Source organism: Ptychodera flava, chromosome 11 (genome assembly GCF_041260155.1).
Source record: "Ptychodera flava strain L36383 chromosome 11, AS_Pfla_20210202, whole genome shotgun sequence".
Taxonomy (NCBI): Eukaryota; Metazoa; Hemichordata; class Enteropneusta; family Ptychoderidae; genus Ptychodera; species Ptychodera flava.
The window spans coordinates 5,030,040-5,051,676 of NC_091938.1; the positions used below are offsets into that span (position 1 = coordinate 5,030,040).

The window sequence follows — 21,637 nt, forward strand, 5'->3', positions numbered from 1 at the left end:
ACGTGGAGCCGACGTCAGCCCGAATGGTAGGCATGTGTACTGGTACCGCTTGTCTTGCCACTGAAAACAGAGGTATTTTCTGTGATCTGGGTGTATTGGTATCATCAGGTAGGCATCTGTCAAATCGATGGATGTCATGTAATCGTCCTTGTCTAGCATTTGTTGTATGAATGGGTGTCCCTCCATTCTGAACTTCACCTTTTTTATAAACAGGTTCAGTTGTCTGAGGTCTATGATAACTCTGTTTCCCCCTGTTCGTTTGGGTAATACAAATATTCTTGACAGGAACTGGTCTGGATGTGGCTGTACCTGGACGATGGCTTGTTTCTTGAGTAATGAGTTGATTTCTGTTTGAATGATGTTGGAGTCTTCCTCTGACTTTGGTAATGAGATTGGTTGCTGGGATTGGTATGGTGTATTGATTAACTGAAGTCTGTAACCCAATATGACTTTTAGGATCCACGAATTGTCTGTGATCCTTTTCCATTCTTCCACAAAATATTGCAGTCTGCCTGCATGAGGAAGATTTTGTTGAGTGTCACTGTTTGGTTTTGTCACTGTGGCTGGAGTTACCTTTACTATAGCTCTTGCCTGATCTCTGATTATATTTCTGGTACTTGTATTTTGAATTGTACCCACTTCTGCGGTCTTCATAGTTGGAAGACCCCTTGTTATAGTTACTGTACCTCTTCTTACTGTCATCCCTGCTGTGACCTTTCCCTTGTGCTCGTGACACTGCGAAAGGCATTGACTGACTTCTTGGACTCGTTTATAGCTTTGAACAGATTACCGCCAAAGAAGCCTTGAACTGTGGGTTTGGACTCTTGCAGGATATCCTTGTACTCTTGTTTAAACAAGGGTTTCATTCTGGCCTGGCGGAGCTCTGCCATCATATGGCTTGCTGTTGTTAGCAGATGTGTTGCATCTGATAAACCAGACTTTATCTGTTTCTTCAGCTCTGGTAACTTATCAGACTGGAAGGCTGAAGAACACACCAATTCCAGTACCTTGATAACTGGTCTTAATGCTGAATGCATTACCTGGTGAGTCTTGTAGTATGGTCTGTCATAGTTCTTGAAGTATGGAGCATTTGATCGAATCAAACTTCTGAGGGCTCCTGGCATTTGCTGAACTTCAAATGCTTGTTTTCTATCTTCTGGGACTAGGTAGTTTTGTTGTAATTCTACTAGTTGAGTAGGTGACAATGTCTTATCGATACGTTTCATCAACCAATCAACTGAAGACTGTGATACTGGCCATGTAACTGGGCCGCTAATATGGTCTGGAACGTCATCAAATATGGCGTCTAATTCACCTTCTAATGCAGGCTTCGATACTGACGGTGACATACCTGAGGACTCAGGAAAATCATCCTGAAAATTGTCCTCCGAATCTTCAAAATAGTCAAGTTCACTTTGAGACTCGATAACCTCCTGACGGGAAGACTTAGGTCTTGGCGGAGATGTCGGCGTCGACGATTTTCTCTTACGTGACCCTTGACCTCGAACTTGACTATGAGTATCTTCACCGCCTTGTGACGCAAAAAGTTTGCCATTGTCGCTTGGTTAGCCTGTGACTGAGCCACAAGTTGTGACATTTGTCCCAGTAGTTGCGTGAGCAACTCTGGTCAGCGCTGGTTGAAGGAATAGCCGGGGTCGGCTCACTTGCATGCTCGACTGTGGTCGCCATGCTGTCTTGACCTTCCTTCGGTAGTTCTGTAATGTCAGGTTCAGTCGTAGCAAAAATGCTACTCTCGGTCTCTGCCTGTGCCTCCGTGCTAATGGCACTACTGGAGGACTTATTTCTTCGGTTCTTCTTCGACTGCTTGGAGTCACTCATGATACGAGAAGGAGCGCCAGCGAAAGCAAGTTCACTGTACGGCGCGAGAAAGTGGAATGACAGGATAACAAGATGGCTGACATTGAATACTTATTATTCAGTACTTGGGAAGGGCGCCAACTATCGGGGAAAGATGGAGAGGCATTACCGTAGATACACAGAGCGGAATGATAAAGAATGCCATATGTTGCATAGAACCTTAAGCTATATTTGTATTTAGTTTACTAGTGATACTAGTGTACAACACATGAATGGCTTCAACATTTGCATATAAAAATACTTCATTCCATTTCCTCTTCAAAACTGAATTGCATAATACAATGACACAAAATACATCATCACACATGTACCAACCTTTGACTTCAATAAAGAGGTCGGTGACAGTTGTAGCTTTGCCAAATTCATTTTCAGCTCTACATGTGAACTCTGCATCATCGTCTTTGGTCGTTTTGGGAATGATAAGAGTGCAGTTGCCTTCATCATCTATCACAGTTGTATACTGAGGTCCTGTTTGTATCTCCTCATCATCCTTGAACCATCTGATGCTTGGAACTGGTTTTCCAATGACTTTGCATTCCAAAACTGCCTGTTCCCCTTCAGGTACCTCCTGGGGTCTTAGTTCTTTCACAAACTCAGGAGGCTGGCCAGGTTCTTTCTCAGGTTCTAGCTCAAATGTCACAACCTTAGGCGCTTCTTTGATTTCAAAGGTCTGTTCAGCAATAACCTGTTCTTTCCTATCCACAATGATTTCAACAGTTTCTTGTTTGATTTTAACTTCTTCTTCAAATAACTCTGTAACCATGATACACAGACATATAATATATATATATATATATATATATATATATATATATATATATATATATATATATATATTATATATATATATATATATATATATATATATATATATATATATATTAATCCTGAAACAGCTTGACTATCAAATCTGAAATTTCAGAATCAACAAGAAAAGTGTCCTGAAAAATTATACCTTAACAGAGTGTTTGCTTGAAGTGTTCCATGGAAATATTTTAGATGCTGGAGAATAAGGAATGGTGGCCTTGCGATGGCCTGAAAATTGAACACTCCCATTTTTAAAAATCATTACCAAACATTATTCATACAGATGTAAAAGGATGTGCAATGTTTACCTTCTTCGACAGTGAGCTGCACAGAGCATGTTGCCTTGCCAACAGGATTGACTGCCTCAACACCCACTGTACCAGAGTCTTCTGGGAATGCTTCATGCAGAGTTAAAGTATAGCCATCAACATTGTCATGAGTCACCTCAAAGATCTTATCATCTTTGACAGGAACTCCATCATGTATCCAGGTTACTTCCGGTTTTGGTGTTCCTATGACACAGCATTTGAACTCAACTTTCTCACCTTCAGTAACTACCTTGCTCTTGGGAAATTCTGTGAATTCAGGCGGTTCCATGGCTTCTTCTGGTTCTGTTGAAGAGACAAGTTTCACATTTTAAACTCTTCACATTTTGAGATTATTCAAAATCTTTGTACAAGTTGGCCATTTTCTGTTTACATCAACTTCACCTGAGAAACATCAATCATCATTGAATCAAGTAAGTCTTTTCTTGGCGGAGCATTTTTACATAGATTGAAAACAACTGTTCAATAGAATTTAAGCTTTCATTCTTATATTTGAAAGAAGAACCCATCAAAACACAAATACATCCCTTGAGGCACTCACTTTTCTCTCATTTTTATAAATTAATTCTGCAATGAACATGGCAAAATTAACAACATTTAATATTCCTAGTAAAGAAACATTTCAATGAAACATTTGAAACTCAAGTATTTATATTTATGGCCTATCCATAGAAATGATCACCTGAAATTCTTTGTTACAATTCAATCAATTTATATAAAGTTAATGAACTGATGCTAGCTAGAAAAGTTCCCTTGTTATATACTGAATAATAGAAACTATTTTGAGTGATTTAAAAACACTTTCAGTATAAATTGCAGTATACAGAAAATGGCCAGAACACAGACATTACTGAGACAGAAAATAACTTAAGCTACAGCATGCTGTTTGCTTTTCACAGATTGCTAATTATAACTTTTAAGTTTACATATTACTTTATTTGACTTAAACAACAGCAAGCAGAATAGACAGCAGTGTAGCTGACTAAAACACAAATGTTTCAACAGACATCAAAACAATTGTAGAAGAGGTATAGTGCATTTCAATTTGCAGTGAAATTTACTAACAAATACATAAAATTTAAAGTTCATGCATAGCGAAGTTGTCAAAAGATAATCCCACCACCATATCGTGAGAATGCAAACAATAACATCACAAATATTTTGACCCAGTAGCTTTGCCATCTATATGTAGAATAAATGGAAACTGTTCTTGTTCTTGATAACAAAAGGCCATCGAACTGAAGACATGGCTGTTATCGAATCATTCAAGTAAATTACCAGGTAATTTGGCAAAAAATGCGTTTATGGTGTGGTAGTGTAAGTAGAAGGATGTGTCCTGCTCTTTGATAGTTGGTCATATGACAGTCACAAGACCGTCATGTGATCAACTATCCCAGAGTAGGACACATCCCTCTACTAGCATAACAGAAGGAATTAGACACATACATTGAAATAGTGACTGAATGAACTTAAGGCAGCAAGTATATGAAGGGGATTACAAAAGACATAAAATACGGTGATCTGTGTTAGGAGAAAGCAATGCAAGCCAGATGAAATAGTTTAGAGTAAACGTCACCTGTTGTAATGATGATGGTATGAAGGGCCTCATCCATGGACGCTGGGGTTGACAGGCTACACTCTGATGCCACATGCTCTGATGCTCAACAATAAAAGATGCAAATACAGCACATACCCCTACACACGCGTGTAATATTCTAAAGCTTGTACACATAATAGCCAAACCTTGTTATAAGCCATAGGGCATCTGTCAGGTGTTATGTTAAACTTAAATAATGAAAAAGATGTTATCTTGCACACCAGGAACAATGAAACTCTCTATATAGTCATTGTTATGAAATTCTAAATTAGTTGTAAGTGGTGCCAGAGCACCATTACGGGTGACTATATCCTAAAATATTTGAGCACAGTATGTTATTGTGGTCAATACACAGGGAAAAGGTTGACAATACTGCATGATTTCAATAGAGTTAGTTGTGCCAAATCACTGCTTTTGTGAACCTGTAAAAGGCTGAAGTTGATCAGTGAGATGTTAGAATTGTAAATCTTCATTTGTCAGCCAACACAAAATCAATGGAATTGTCTCAATACCTTCACACAACCAATTGTGAAACAATTAGAGAATGGAATGAAGAAATGAAAGTGCAAAACACCGATGGATAAATTTTCGAATGGTAAAACTACCGGTATTTTTACAGCCATCCATAATGATGGTTTACCATCACAATTACAATACTGATACAGTGAAAACATACAATCAATACAACATGGCAGTGTACAATAATCTCACTCTTCTGCGACATCGAGTTAGTGATGAATAGTGAACTGGAGGAAGAGTGTGAAATTTGAACCACCTGAGGAGGGAATGACCTGTGTATTGTGTTAAAAACCCTGAAATAGATGGGTTAAAGACAAACAAGTCACCTTGCCACAAAATGTATTTAAACATCACCATGACAAATGTCTCATTGTGCTCTATGGCAACAAAATTCATACAAATAGCTTATGTTAAAGATTCGTTGAAAATATATTAAAATATATTAAAATTTCGATTTTGGAAGTCTAAACTTACTTTTAACAGTGAGGGTAACTTTTGCTGTTGACTCCCCTTCTTTGTTCTTTGCTTCTACTGTGTACACACCAGCATCTTCCTCAGTGATGTCACTGATTTCTAAAGTGAGGAAATACATGTGCACATCAGCATACACACTGATATGCACATGTTCACTTTCTTCAATTGGCTTGTCATTGTGGTACCAAACAACATAGGGCCTCGGTGCAGCGATAAGTTTGAACTCAAAATCAACCTGTGGGTGTCCATCCTCCACTTCCTGGGGCTTAGCAACTTCCATGAACGCTGGTTTGATGCCTTCTGGTTCCTCAATGGTTGATTCCCTGAAACAGAACAAGGATCACATTATTAAACATGACAATAACATTTCTACCTTCCAAACAAAGATTTCATTCATACGTGGCAAATGGGGCTCACACATTTTTGAAAACCTCTAACCCTTATGATGCCCTGCCTAGTTAGATTTATATATCTTCCTGTCACTTTTTAGTGTGTGTTTATTTCACATATCTTAACAGTGTGAAACTTTTTGTTGTTAAGGCAATCATGCTTTGTATAGTATGTATGGCAAAGTGACTGACCAATTTCAATGACCATTGATACAATTTCTGCTGTCACTAAGCTCACCTAGACAAACTTCTCCTGGACACTGGTGTTTCTGTGCTCTCTGCATCTGACAGACAAACTAAAATGAAACAAAAAAGATAATCATGAATGTGAATCTTAAATAGTATTAACCATACTAAAACGAAAAAAGGCACCATACACAAAACTGAAACAGGAATAAAGACTGCTTTTGAAAGAATTAATGCTGTATGTATGTAGAACTGTTGTTTAAACCATAAACATAACATTTCTGTTTATAGTTTTCCAGGACAAGGTTTGGACAAAATTGTGTCCTTGTCTTCATTCCATTTTTCTAATTAGGCAAACTTTGTGATATCGACAGAAGTTTATAATTTATATCACAGAAACAAATGGGTTTGTTAGGATCTTGGAAAAATCTTCCCCACAAAATTTCAAGACAGCCACAGAAAGACACACATCTGTTGAATTCAAGACTTACCTTCAACAAGGAGCTCTGCACTTGTTGAAGCCATACCAGCCTTATTTTTTGCAACACATGTGTATTTACCAGAATCTTCAGGGAATACTTCCTTGATGGTCAGCTTACAGACATTATCATCATATTCAGTTACAAAATCTTCAGATGAGGGAATCATGGTGCTCTGTCTATACCAAACAACAGAAGGTTTGGGATTTCCTTCCAAGCAACACTTCAAGGTGACAGGACGGCCATCTTTGCCACGGGTTGTGTCAAGAGCTTGAGTGAAGTGTGGTGGTATCATGTCGCCTTCATACGGTTCATCTGCTTGAGATAAAATGTAATTCTTATGATAAAAATTTCTAGTCATTGATAGAGACCAACCACCTGACCTGCTCAAAGTTGCTGAATACAGCAAAGCAAGCAAGGTGAGAAAGTAAACAATCTTACATTATTCTTGCTTGAATATAACTAACCTGGCCCTGCTGGTAAAGCTGCCATACTTTCTGCAAGTTGGTCTTTCAAATGTTGTTCATAAGATTCCAGAGTCTCCAAATAGGATCCTGGGACCCAGCCTTCTTCACCGTTGGGTCTCCTGACCAACCACCAATCACCATGTTCTCTGTCTATCACTGTCAGTTCTTCACCTTCCCTTATTGACATTACCTCATCAGTTTCAGCCAAGTAGTTGCCAATAGCAACATATGCAGTAGATACCTCAGTTTTCTCTTCTTCCTCTTTTTCTGTTGTGGGAAAATTATGTTGTATCTTCTACAATCACAGTTTTCTCACTTATACAAAAATTACCAATATAATTGAACTGGAAGGGACATTTGTGCCTTTGTTACCACTTAAAACAAGAAAAAATCTATCTATACACCTTTGTAGTATTTCCTTCCAATGTATCAGAGTTTAGAGTACGTAAGGTATGACTGAAGGTGCAATTTGATAAAAGAGTCACAACTGCATAACAATATGATACAGTCAGCAACTTTGGAAGATAAGTCTGCTCATTTTAATGTCAGCCACTGGGAGTTCACGTTGAATGAATCCAGTTCATAATATGACTGTAGATAAATGTTAGACAAAAATACATTATTTTCCTCTATAGGATTTTAACTTTCTGTGAAGCAAGATAGTTACAGTGCTACAACAAATGACATACCTTCACTGATTGTCAACTCTTTCTTGGATATTACCTCCTGGTGAAGTGTGGAAAACACATATATAACACAAAGTTAGCATTTATTCTTTTTTTTTTTTTGGGGGGGGAGGGGGGGGAGACAGTTTTGTCAGCAGTGCATGTTGCAAAACCAGTGAGTGACATATCCATTCTACATTCAGCATCCATCCCATTGCCCACAACATAACATCTCCCATTCATCTAAAAAGTACAGAAAGAGTCACAATGCAAAGACATGCAGAGTACTTATGCGTTCTCTCAAAGGCATCATTACCTTAACTGGACGTTCTATGGTAATCGTTCTAAGTGTTCTCACTACTGTCTCTTTACCATCAGGGGATCTGATGATTTCCAACACCTCCTCTTGGATTGTTTCAGGTCCTTGCACCTTTTGCACTTTCTAAATAACAATCGGTTACACTGGTGATCTCAGCTGGAATCCTTTTTCAGGTTTTTTGTTTTACTTTAATTTTATTTGTGCAGTGTCAGCATAAGTGAGTTTCACACTGAACACAGAACGTGGATTAGAGTCATCATACAAGAACTCTAAGGGATATCTGAGACACATGCGCTCTTGTAAACCCAAGCAGCTCTGTTTGCACACACAAACGCTCCTCAATCATTGGCACAATCGGACCAACCAAAATAACCAAAGCAACATGCACATTGTAATATTGATTACTTCCTTGTAAAATGGTTACTGTGAGCTTTATTAAGATCTAGTTGGATGATCAAAGAAAACCTGCTCTTATGTTCATTCTCCCTCAGTGAACAGAGTAAATGTAATGTTTACCTAGCATTAAAAATTCTAGTATGCTATGCACTGGATGATGCGTATTTAAAATATTTTCAGATTGACAACCATTTCACAGGGAACTGTTTGACTCTGTTTATGAGTTGCTTTCGGTCAATGTATGAGATGAAGTGATGTGGCCATGCATGTTTTGATCATTGGCACAACTGATACAACGTACATTGAATTCAATATAGCCACCACAGCATTCACTAAATGTTACACAAAAAAGACAATATCGAAAACTGCAATGGTAGCTTTGAATCCACTCTAAAAAATAGCAAAAAAAATTTAACTTGTTTATCATGAGTTCTATAGAAAGAAAAAAAATGCAATGCAATGAAATGCAATGCCATGATATGAAGTCCATAAACCCAAGCAAGGTCTTTATGTCGCAAAATGGGAAAAGCAGCCTTTTTTTCATGGGTTTCAGAACTGAAGTTTCAATTTCAAAAAATGGCCAAAAATGGAATGTGCAAAACCAAAAATACACAGCTGATGATATGATGATAAGTTGAGATGCATTATCAACAAACTGTGATACCTTAGTTGCTTCCTCAATAACCATTTTAGTTGTAGTAACTTCTTCTTTTATTTCTTCTTTCTCAGATGGTAATTCTGAAATCCAAACCAAATTGAGTTTTTAATGAGTATCAACGTCAATTCAATACACGTCTCAGGAACAATGCCTGGGTTGGCATTTTCCCATATTTCTTCGATGATATTTTTTTGGAAAACTTTAATTCAAAATACTGCCTCAGGGAGCAGAGTTCATTGGCATCAGACATTCTATACCATAACGTAATTGGATTTTCATGCTTACAAGAAGTTTGAATAATTGATTTGCCTGATTAATAGTTTTAGGAAGTGTAAAGAAAATTCAAAATCGACTAATCATAATAGTTTATAAATTTACAAGTTGCAATAATGATTTCACCCTGATATACAGCACAAATGTGCAGGGAATACTTCATGCCTTTGTAAAATACAATATTATTGATCCAATTCCTTTCATGTTGCTATCTGCACTGATTAACTTAATCATTCTGACAGATCATGTAAGCTACTACTGTTGAGATGAAAAGCTTATACAGTGTAGTTTCTCTGAAACACATCTGCACAATAAATCTATCTGAAAATGTGAACTTAGGTTACATTGATGAAAAAAGCAGAAAATACAAATCTTTGACAAAGTGCAAGAATAGAAGCCCTGAAGCAACCAACTGGCATGCTAAATTTTGTCTCACATAACTTCATGCAAAGCTACCTTTATTTTTAAAGTCTTCATTCTCCTCTAGATCTTATGTATATACATATACATATACATATACAGATCTTTACTAATGTATCACATGCTTTTGTATTTTTGTGCATTGATTGAGTGCATGTAGCTGGGATGATGTATTGTTGTTATTTGATGGAAATGATGAAGATGTCTAGTGGGCCAGTTGTTTTGTTTGATGCACATCTTTTTTGTGTTTCTCCATGCTGAGTGCTTCCAACAATCTTAACCATGCTAAATACTATGTCCTGCAAACATGAAATGTGGTGACACCTGCACAATGACCAGAGCCAATACAGTTGGCATGTCACTCTTTGCTTGGCATACTTGCAGGTGTGGTGATAACAGCCAGTACCTTTAGGATGTATGACTTATATTTTACGCCAATCAATTAGTCTTTATTGCACATGGATGGTAATGGTGACTGGTCTAATTACTGTAATAACTGAAAACTCTTTTGAGGGAATGTTCAAACCTTGTACAATCAATGTTGCTGAAGTCGATGCAGTTCCAGCTGGACTTGTGGCTCGACATTCATACTGGCCAGCATCTTCTGGGAAGGTTTCATCCAGTGTGATGGAACAGATGCCATCCTCATCACTGATAGCAAACTCAGGGATATCCTTAACATTTTCCCCATTATGAAACCAGCTGATCTGAGGCTTTGGTTTACCCTCAACTATACATGTCATTTTCATTGGTTGTCCATCATTCACTTTACACGACTTCAATGGTCTGACAAATGATGGAGGCATGATATCTCTAAACTCCTCTTCAATCACTGTGACTTTATCATGACCAGGCTCATCTTCTCTATCAATTGTCATCTTGCAAGTCACTTCATCTGGTAGTTTAGGTGATTCGTCAATATCTATTTCTGTGATTGAGATTTCTCTCTCTTCATCAGACTCTGGCACTTCAAATGTTACTCGAGTTGCTTTTCTCACATGTTTTATGTGCAAAGTCTCCTCTTTTGGTTCATCTTCTGGGAATTCAACTTTGAAAGTAACTTCTTTTGGTTCTTCAGCTGGTATCTCAACCTTACCTTCCTCTCGGAATGGTAGGTACTCAGTTTTGGTGTCTGTTACTGTTACGTCAAACTTGCTTTCAGTAGGTACCTCTTCAACCTCTTCTTTCTCAGCTTCCACAACTTGTGCTTCACCTGGTTCCTCTAGCGGCACTTGTATGGTGACTTCCTGTGGGTGTTTAATTGGTTTACCATCAGTGGTTTCAGAAACCAATGATTTTGGCACCTCTTTGACAGGTTGCACCTCTTCAACAATGTAGGCTGTTTCTTCTTGGACAGTAGTAACTTCCTCTGGAACCTGGACCTCGAAGACCATCTCCTTAGGTTTTCTAGGTGGTACCTCAATGGTGACTTGCTCTGATGGATGATACATAGTTTCAGTGTCTGTCACTGTGATGTCAAATTGGGTCTCAGAAGGCATTTCTACAACTTCCTCCTTTTCTTCCACAACTTCTACAACTTGGATTTCACCTGGTTTCTCTAGAGGAAGATGAATTGTGACTTCCTTTGGTAGTTCTACTGGTTTAGTATCAGTGGTTTCAGCAGCTACTGGTGCTGGCACCTCTTCAACTGGTTGTACCTCTTCCACAGTGTAGACAGTTTCTTCTTGAACAGTGGTCACTTCCTGTGGGGCCTGGACCTCGATAACCATCTCTTGTGGTTTATCCACTGGTACCTCAATGGTGACTTGTTCTGATGGACTATACATGGTTTCAGTATCTGTCATTGTGATGTCAAATCGGGGTTCAGGGGTTACTTCTACAACCTCCTCCTTTTCTTCCACAACATCTATAACTTGAACTTCACCTGGTTTCTCTAGAGGGAAATGAATTGTGATTTCCTTCGGTAATTCAGCTGGTTTAATATCAGTTGTTTCAGCAGCAACTGACGCTGGCACCTCCTCAACTGGTTGTACCTCTTCAACAATGTAGAAAGTTTCTTCTTGAACAGTGGTCACTTCCTGTGGGGCTTGGACCTCGATAACCATCTCTTGTGGTTTATCCACTGGTACCTCAATGGTGACTTGTTCTGATGGACTATACATGATTTCAGTGTCTGTCACTGTCGAGTCAAACTGGGGTTCAGGGGTTACTTCCACATACTCCTCCTTCTCTTCCACAACTTCTACAACTTGAACTTCACCTGGTTTCTCTAGAGGGAAATGAATTGTGACTTCTTTGGGTAGTTCAGTTGGTTTAATATCAGAGGTTTCAGCTGCAACTGGTGCTGGCACCTCTTCGACTGGTTGTACCTCTTCAACAATGTAGACAGTTTCTTCATGGACAGTGGTCACTTCCTGTGGGGCCTGAACCTTGATGACCATCTCCTGAGGTTTTTCAACTGGTACCTCAATGGTGACTTGTTCTAATGGACTATACATGGTTTCAGTAGTTTCAGTATCTGTCACTTTGATGTCAAATTTGGTTTCAAAGGGCACTTCTTTGACCTCCTCCTTCTCTTCCACCACTTCTACAACTTGAACTTCACCTGGTTTCTCTTTAGGAAAGTGAATGATGACTTCCTTTGGTAATTCAACTGGTTTAATATCAGTGGTTTCAGCAGCAACTGGTGCTGGCACCTCTTCAACTTGTTGTACATCTTCAACAATGTAGATAGTTTCTTCATGGACAGTGGTCACTTCCTGTGGGGCCTGAACCTTGATGACCATCTCTTGTGGTTTATCAACTGGTACCTCAATGGTGACTTGTTCTGATGGACTATACATGGTTTCAGTGTCTGTCACTGTGATGTCAAATCGGGGTTCAGGAGTTACTTCTACAACCTCCTCCTTCTCTTCCACCACTTCTACAACTTGAACTTCACCTGGTTTCTCTTTAGGAAAGTGAATGATGACTTCCTTTGGTAATTCAACTGGTTTAATATCAGTGGTTTCAGCTGCAACTGGTGCTGGCACCTCTTCAGCTGGTTGTACCTCTTCAACAAAGTAGACCGTTTCTTCTTGGACAGTGGTCACTTCCTCTGGAAGCTGGACCTCAAAGACCATCTCCTGAGGTTTTCCAGCTGGTATCTCGATGGTGACCTGCTCAGATGGACTATATATAGTTTCAGTGTCTGTCACTGTGATATCAAATTGTGTCTCAGAAGGCATTTCTATAACTTCCTCCTTCTCTTTAACAACTTCTACAACTTCAACTTCACCTGGTTTCTCCAGAGGAAAGTGAATTGTGACTTCTTTTGGTAATTCAACTGGTTTAATATCAGTGGTTTTAGCAAGCACTGATGCTGGCACCTCTTCAACTGGTTGGACATCTTCAGTTGTGTAGACTGTTTCTTCTTCATCTTGTTGTTTAATGGGCAGACGTAGTTCAATCTGCTCTGGTAATCTCGGGGATTCATCTACTGTCATCTTTACTTGAGAAATTTCTGTTACCGTCCCAGGAGAAGGCAATTCTGCCCGTGTCTCACTAATAAATGTCAATGATGTAGTTTCTGTTGGTCTGTCAAATTTCAGTTGAAACTCTACTTCATCTGGTAGCCTAAGGCTCTGATCAATTTCAATTTCAGAAGTAGAAATTTCTGTAATTGTATCTTCATCTGGTTCATCTGGCTCTAATACAATGTATTCAAATGTTTTTTCTTCAATTACAGTATCTGAAAGCTCTTCTGATGGGACTTCAATCTGTACTTCTTCAGGTAAGAGAGATGGCCTTGCTATCTTCACAGCTGAAGTTGAAATTTCAGTATCTTCAGGTCGTGGAAGTTCAACACTTTCTACAGAACTTCGTACATCACCCATATCTATTTGTAGTTCAATTTCACTTGGTAGCCTGGGAGACCCATCTATTTCAAGATCTAACATTGAAATCTCAGTCAGAGTGTCATCAGCCTCTGACACAAATGGTCCTCTGTCACTTACAGTGAATGTTGATGAAACAGTTGGAGCTGTTTCCTGTGATTCAGGACGCTCTGCTCTCGACACCTTTTCAATGGGGCGTTCTTCTGGTTCATCAAATTCTAAATTAACCAAAGTCAATCATGAAACAATGCAGACACATCTTCTCCGACAAAGAAATAAACAAGATCTGTGTAACATACATTTTGTGTATTTGAAAGTAAAACATTATATATTTAGAGTGTTTAGAGCTTCCGTTACTGTAAGCTTTACATTGGATAAAATGTAAGTAGAACAGTTTAGAAGCTGTGTTACAATAAAGAGTCAAATCTACCCTTTAGTTCATACCTCATGGTTATTTATTTTTGTAATAATTAAAGTTCATTTTCGATATTCAATATTTTGCCTTAAAGTTAAAAAAGCACACTACTGAATATTTAAGTTGGAGCAAGGAATTCTACTCAAATGGTGACCAGCAAGATAAATGCCTCTTTTAGAGGCATTTATAGAGAATTTATATTGTTATCATGAGAGTAATCCAAACTTCATTTGGCCATAAACAAAGAATTCTTGATTTAGTGTGTGTGGAGAAGTGCTTACCTTTGACAATGAGGTCTGCAGAGCAGGCAGCCTCACCAGCTCGGTTGGTAGCCTTGCATTTCAATTTTCCTTCATCTTCTGGGAAAACTTCAGGGAATTCCAAAGTGCATGTGCCATCATCATCCTTGGTGATCTTATAGTCTGGACCCTGTTCCAGAGGTCTCTCATCTAAGAACCATGCCACTTCTGGGGTTGGCTTGCCTGTAACAACACACTGAAATACCACCCTATCTCCATCAGTGACAACCTGGCTGTCAAATATTTTGGTGAAGTTCGGAGGTTCCAATTTCTCAACGTCAAATGTGAATTCAATCTCTTGAGGTTGACTTTCAATGACCAGTTCTTGTGTCACTACCTCCCTTCTTTCTGGCACCATCTCAGTTACTGTAGTTACTGTTGTTACAGTTTCTGTTGTGACAACTTTCTCCTCTTCAACAACACGTGTGACTTCTTCAATCTGTTCTTCAGGGCTCTCGTATTCTGTAAAGAGAAACATTGTATGTTTTTGGTCAAGAGTCTACCAAGAACAAGGTTTCATCACATTTTTGTTATTTCAAAAACAAAGGTATTTACAAAGACTTAACAGAATAAATATAGAAAGGACCCACCACCGAGATAGATAAAACCAGAATCTATACAAAAACTAAAGTACAGAAAATGCATGATACATACAGAAGAAAAAGTGGTTGATAAGTTTCATAGGATAGAATACAGATACCACTTAAAATTGCCACCAATCTTCAAAACACTGAGGATGGTAATATCAAACCTTTGAAGGTGACAGTAACATCAGCTTGACAGGTTGCCCTTCCAATGCAATTTGTAGCCTCTATTGTGTATCTGCCAGCATCACTTTTTCTTACATTGTGTAAGAATAATGCACCAGAACCATCTGTATTCTCAACAATATAAATATTATCACTTTGGCATACTCTCACTCCATTTTTGAACCAGCTTAGCATGGGAGTGGGCACTCCCTGTGTCTGACACTTCAGTTTTGCCCGAGAGCCTACAACAACCTCCATATCATTAGGTGTTTCGATGAATTTAGGTGGGTAGGTTTCAATGTGTTTAGGGATGACCAACATCTTCTCTGATTTTATAGTCTGATATTCAGGGCCACTGGGTGATCCCATAAGTTCCATCTCTACATGAAGTCCTCTAGGGTACTCAGCAGCAACACAGCTTAAATCAGCATCGTCATCCCTGTCATCTACTTGAAGTGCTAAAGTCAATTCAACAGGTCTCAGCGGTTCTCCAGGTTTAGCCTCTCTTCTTGAGTGTGGGGACAATGTTTGCGTTACATACACAAAATCCTGCTTCACAGTTATCTCATCTGATGTGACTTTGGGAGTATCTCCTTCTTGATCAGCTTTGATGGCCATTTCCCTTCTCTCTCGGCTTTCATCCATCTGATCTCTTGACCTACGGATAACATGTAAGTCATCTTCCCCGTCTTCAAATATAATTTCTTCCCTGATGTGGGTGAACTCTCTTTTAGTATACGTTCTTGTTTCTTTAATCTCTCCAAGTTCTGATTTTAGGGTGTAATTTCTATCCTCAAAAGGCAGACCTGAAGGACTTATGTGTCCTTTCTCTTCAAGAATGTACTCGTCCCCTTCGTCTGTCGATGCTGAACCTGTGTCACTGTCAGTTTTTGATTCTAATGAAAGACAAATTCATCATCAACTACATGTATGTGGTATCATAGAGAGTGATGTAAAAAGACTGCATGCTGAGGCTGAACAGTAGATAGATAATGAAGAATAGGGATAGGAAGCATAGAGGATTACAGAAAGAAGCTTTGTTGACAAATAGGAAACAAGTTTATTACTAGAGGTATTGAACATGAAAAATCAATACATGTATATGAAATTCAATAAGATCTGTCAAAAATACTATAAAGTGCATTTTTTGGTTTATTTTCACATTTTGGATTTGCCTTGATAACATCAGCAAATTAATTGTAGATTATAATGCAATGTTGTAAATTAAACAGAATTTGTGTTCATCCTTTAATAACTGATAAACAATTTATAGCATAGTGGTTGAAACAACAATAAAAACAAAACAAACCATGTTTAAATAGGTCATAAAAACTGTGATTAAAAGTATGCAAACCTTGGACAATGAGCTCAGCCGAACATGTTGCTATGCCTGCTTCATTGACAGCTTTACATGAATATTTTCCAGCATCATCGACAAAGACTTCTCTTATAGATAGTGTACATATGTCTCCATCTTGAGCAATTTGGAAGTCATAGTCACTCTTAATTTCAATTCCGTCTCGGAACCATTGCACTGCGGGTAGAGGCTGACCTGTAACTGTGCATTCAAACATAGCAGGTTCTCCCTCTTCAACTCTAATTACTGATATTGGAGGGTTAAATGTCGGTGCTTCTAAAGGTCTCTTTTTCTTTCCAGACAGTGGTCTCTCCACTCTAATGGGTATTTGCCTAACATCTACAGGTTTTTCACCTTCCTGTGGTATTTCAAATAACAATTCAACTTCTTTAAGCTGACTGTGTTTTTCTCTTGCTTGAATTGTTATTGTAGTTGTCTGTGTTATTTCTCTCTCTTTATGATCTTCCTCAACTATTTCTCCATACTGTCTGTCTTCACTTCTATTCCAGGTTTCAGTAATACTTTGGGAAACAGGCCTTTCAACTTCAAAGGGAATATCTCTTTTGGGAGAATATACATTGTACTTCTTGGTGCTTGTTTCAAATGGCAACACCTCAATTTCAACAGGGATTTGAGTTACATTGTGAATATCATCACCTTCATTGTAATCAATAAGGTCTTTCCTGATACTTTCTGTTACTTCTAGGTCCATTGCTTGCTTGTCATCCTTGCCAAAATAATCACTTTCTTTGAACTCTTTACTCTGTATGTCATCACCTTTGTTCTCCCCTTGGTTGAAATTTAAAGGAGAGATTACTGCACTAGATTTTTCATCATACTTTGTATCTGTCATAGCAGTGGAAGTATTCACAGGTTCTTCAAGTTCTTGAAATTCCAGAGTCTCAGTATAGTCGATGTGCTTTTGTTGTACAAATTCTTCGGCAACTTCAGCATAATCAGGATACTTCTGCTCAACTGGAACTGATCTCTGGGGCAGTTTTGATAGACCATCCTCTGGTAAAGCATCAAACACAAGTTCAACATACCCATGCTGCCTCTCCTCATCTGATAGAATTTTGTCTCCCTCTTGATCATAGTCAATATGTTCTCTTGGAACTCTTTCAAATTCATTGTAGGCTTGGAGATGTTCGCCACTTGACTCTAACGGTAGTGAACAAGTTCTCTTTTCATCATTAGGGATATTAAGAATTGTTTGACCTTCAGAAGGTGTTGCTTCTATTTGATCTTCAGTCACGGTCCTTGAAAGTGCACCTTCCTTGTCAAATGTAAGTTCATCCTTATATTCTATGGTTTCTCTCTTGAAGGGTGATTCTAAAACTTTACGTGATTCTGTATAGACTTCATCACTAGAAGGAAGTTCCTCTTCAGTAACTTCAGCAATAGCCTCTAGCTCATCTAGTATACAGACAGCAGGCTCTGAGGACATGACGTCTTCATACTGAATTTCCGACTTTTTAATGGGCATTTCATCATCTCGGGAATCATCAATGCTTTTAACAACTTCAACAGGTTGATTTGTCATTGGAAACACAGAGGCTCCCTCTTGTGGAATCCTTCTTTGCCTAGGATCATCAGGTGCTTCTAGACCCTCACTTTCTTCAGAAGATGAATATGTATATATCCTAGGATAATCAGATCTTTTTGGTGGTGCTGTAGTACTATTCACATCATCAGGTTCTCTTTTGTCATCTTTCTCAGTGATGTGTATATTATACAAATCAGTCACATTTTTAAATTCTTCACTGCCAAGTGGTTCTAATGCTGTTGTTGTTTCTCTAGTTCCTGGCTCAAATAATGTTGTTTCTGCCTCTATATCATCTACTTCTACATGCACAAAAAGATCAACATGCAAAAATGTTAGTCATCAAAACATATGCAAGAAATCATGGGTAATTGCGTTTTATGTCTATTATTGACATGCAAAAATACAGATATAAACATTAGATCTTATGTCAAAGTGCTGCCATGCATTCTGGTAAATATAATCCACACATTTTCAACTACATTAATGCTTTCTGATACTATTTGTATCTAGCCCCTTCTATTTTTTTCAATGTGTGATTAGTCTGAGCGTCAAGCTTATTTTATTTGGTTATTGCTCTTGAACTTGACTGTAGGATGAAATCTGTTACTTTCAATATTATGAAAAATTACTTCCTGGCAAATGTCTGTCTCTAAAGTAGTCTTGATTTTTAACTTCAAGTGTGGAAGCCTTTCAGTGTCCATACTACCATCATTCATTTGGGACAATGAAAGCTATAGTTCTGTCACACTATGAGTAGGGAGACTGAGGCAAACCAATAGATCCGATTTGACATACATGTAACCATATACCGACTGTAAAAAAACATCTTTCATAACAACAAAAGCAAATAGGTAAATACCAAGAATGCTTTGTGGCATAAATCCAGTAATAATGTAACACACAAAACTTGCTATGACAAGAGATAGTATAAAAAGGCTGTTAAAGTTGAACATAATTCTGAGAGTGCAAGCAATGTTAGACTCTTTGAAAGGAGAAGAATTCATACCTAACACCACTAAAGTTGCTGTGCATGTCGCTATGCCAACTGGATTGACTGCCTTGCAAGTATAGTCCCCAGCATCATCAATGAAGACATCTTTTAGCGTGAGAGTAGCTGTTTGATTATCAAATGTAATCTTGAAATCGGATGTTTCCTTAACTTCTTCTCCATTATGATACCAAGTGATGGTGATTTCAGGACTTCCTGTGACATCTGCCTCAAAGCATATCTTGTCTCCTTCATTCACCTCTTGGCTGGTGATTGGTCTGCTGAATTGAGGAGGTTCCAACCTTTCAATCAGCTGCAAGACTGCTTCTTCCACTGGTTCAACTTCTCGTGGAATTTCAACCTCAAGCTCTGTTTTACATAATCATTGCATGAAGTTAGGATTATTCAATGATTGCACAAAATAAAATATTTAATTCTCAATTTGTATCTTCAACTCTATCATTACACTTATTGATAATAGTGTGTCCTCCAATTTCATAAACACCTGGCGTTAGCAAATCCACTAGCTGGGCTCATACTTTTTACAACACACTACAAGCTCATTCTGTGTTGCTATGTGGCAGAACAAGTTATATGTTGAGTAAAAAAATAAATCTAGTGTCTAAGCTAGCGATCTTTTTATTTACCAGCCCTTGTGATGGTGAATCTGAAAAGTTTTATTTACCCTGATCTGACGAACTGTATATCATAGAAGTTTGTTCTGCTTTTAGGAAGCTTCATCGTTATTGTACATTCAAACATTGAAGTTTGCCCCACACACATTTTCTGTCAGATTTTGTGTGTAAAGTACTTAATAGAGTAATGTTGTGCGTGTCATGCACAAGTAAGAACATTTGTTCTAGTAACCTCCATTTCCAGAACTCTAAGAATTTCAATCCAACAAGAATTGCTTTATCCATTAAAAAGGCATTAATACATTAATAGCTAAAACATAATTTTGTGTTGCTAAGCATCATATCAGCTACTTTTTCAGTATAAAGTGATCCTTAATTTACATTTATAGTCACACTTACAGACACCTTCACAGAACAAAATCATGCTCACTGACAAACATTAACAACTTACAGTCAACAGTGCTGGTGATAATATGTAAAACTTACACATGCAGATGACCAAAAATGTACATATATGTATCAAAAAACTTGTATAATACTATCATCTGGAATTCATGTTGTCACACACAAACAATACATTCGTGCAAAATTACAGTAAAAGTTATATAACTTAAATGTCTGATAATACCATGCAACTGTACATAATAAACAATCTAAAACCATATCATACACATGCATTGTTTCTTAAAACTTTCAATTCCTGAAAAAATACACTTTATTGTTTGTAAAACATGGCAAACATGCTAATATCAGTAGCATGTAGAGTTAAGATATTAACAGTTTACATGCTTGCTGTTACAGATTAACTTGTGCATCCATGGTGTCAATTATGCCAACGTTGACATCATTCATCTTGGCATAAAAAATGAATGCCAGCAGACCTTTGAGGATGATTTCAGCATAACTTGATTTTGTTCCAGCAGGATTAACAGCTCTACACTCAAATTCAGTCTCATCATCACTCTGCACATCTGTGATTACAAGGGTGCATGTGCCATCCATTTCATACATTGACACATAACGTGGTCCACTTATAACTTCATCATCTCTCAGCCATGTTACATCTGGACGTGGTACCCCAGAAACTTGACATGTGAGCGTTGCTGTTTCATGTCGACACACTTCTATGTCGTTCAGTTCAGACTTGAATGTTGGTGCAACTGTGGACACAGCTTCAAGGATGATTTCATGAGTGATCTTTTCTGCTGTAGTTTCAGCTGCAACTTCCATTGTCTTTGTAACTGTAGTTGTAGTTGTAGTGGTCACTTCTTCAATGACCTCTGGTTGAATGCCAACTGTGAAAGTATCATTGAAAGATAAATCATTAAGTAACAAGAAAATCAATATGTAAAAATCTTATTATATACCTGATTAAAAATATGTGTAAAAAAGTGACACCTAAGGAAGTCAAGCATATGCGATATATCGCAGTACTAAAGCACATTTGCATAATGCTTAGATAAATGCTTGTGCAAAAAATATTTCATCTCGAACTAAAATGTAATTACATGCCTTGTACAAATCATGCACGATATATTGACATGTTCCATAATAATAGAACCAAATTCTTATCACTTATAATTGTAGAATTACAAAGAAGGCAAAAGAACATTTGAAAGAGTGGATTTGAGGTAATTATAGCGATAACAGACAAGATTAATCTTCATTGTAAAACTCAATAAAAATATTGATCTCTATCAATCGAGGCATGTAATTACCAATGACAGAATCAAGTTGCAACATAAGCTGTGGAAGATTCTTACAAAAAGGAAAGGAGTATTTTATGCTGGTAAAAAATGTACTCCATTCAAGGATTATACTTTTCTTGAGAAGAAATTCCACAAAAAATTTGCAAAATGCATTGGAAAAGCTCACTACAAAAACAATGCAATAGCAATAATAAAGCAAAGCCATGTGCAAAAAGTATGTTAAGCAAACAGATAAAAGAAGAAAATGTGC

General features: G+C 37.8%; 1 protein-coding gene across 1 annotated transcript in view; it reads right to left on the minus strand.

Moving 5' to 3' along the window:
* The window catches only part of LOC139143341 (titin-like), a 215,696-nt gene that overhangs the window by 30,689 nt on the left and 163,370 nt on the right, over positions 1–21,637 (minus strand). Inside the window, exons 84-99 of the mRNA XM_070713578.1 lie at positions 20,560–20,973; positions 19,062–19,412; positions 16,507–18,354; positions 15,155–16,048; positions 14,386–14,865; positions 10,380–13,907; positions 9,167–9,240; positions 8,104–8,229; positions 7,812–7,848; positions 7,123–7,389; positions 6,668–6,973; positions 6,229–6,286; positions 5,602–5,924; positions 4,588–4,665; positions 2,994–3,296; positions 2,194–2,631 (exon numbers count right to left, since the gene is read on the minus strand). Of these exons, the coding sequence (XP_070569679.1) occupies positions 2,194–2,631; positions 2,994–3,296; positions 4,588–4,665; positions 5,602–5,924; positions 6,229–6,286; positions 6,668–6,973; positions 7,123–7,389; positions 7,812–7,848; positions 8,104–8,229; positions 9,167–9,240; positions 10,380–13,907; positions 14,386–14,865; positions 15,155–16,048; positions 16,507–18,354; positions 19,062–19,412; positions 20,560–20,973 (9,525 nt within the window). The remainder of the gene's footprint in view (positions 1–2,193; positions 2,632–2,993; positions 3,297–4,587; positions 4,666–5,601; positions 5,925–6,228; positions 6,287–6,667; positions 6,974–7,122; positions 7,390–7,811; positions 7,849–8,103; positions 8,230–9,166; positions 9,241–10,379; positions 13,908–14,385; positions 14,866–15,154; positions 16,049–16,506; positions 18,355–19,061; positions 19,413–20,559; positions 20,974–21,637) is intronic.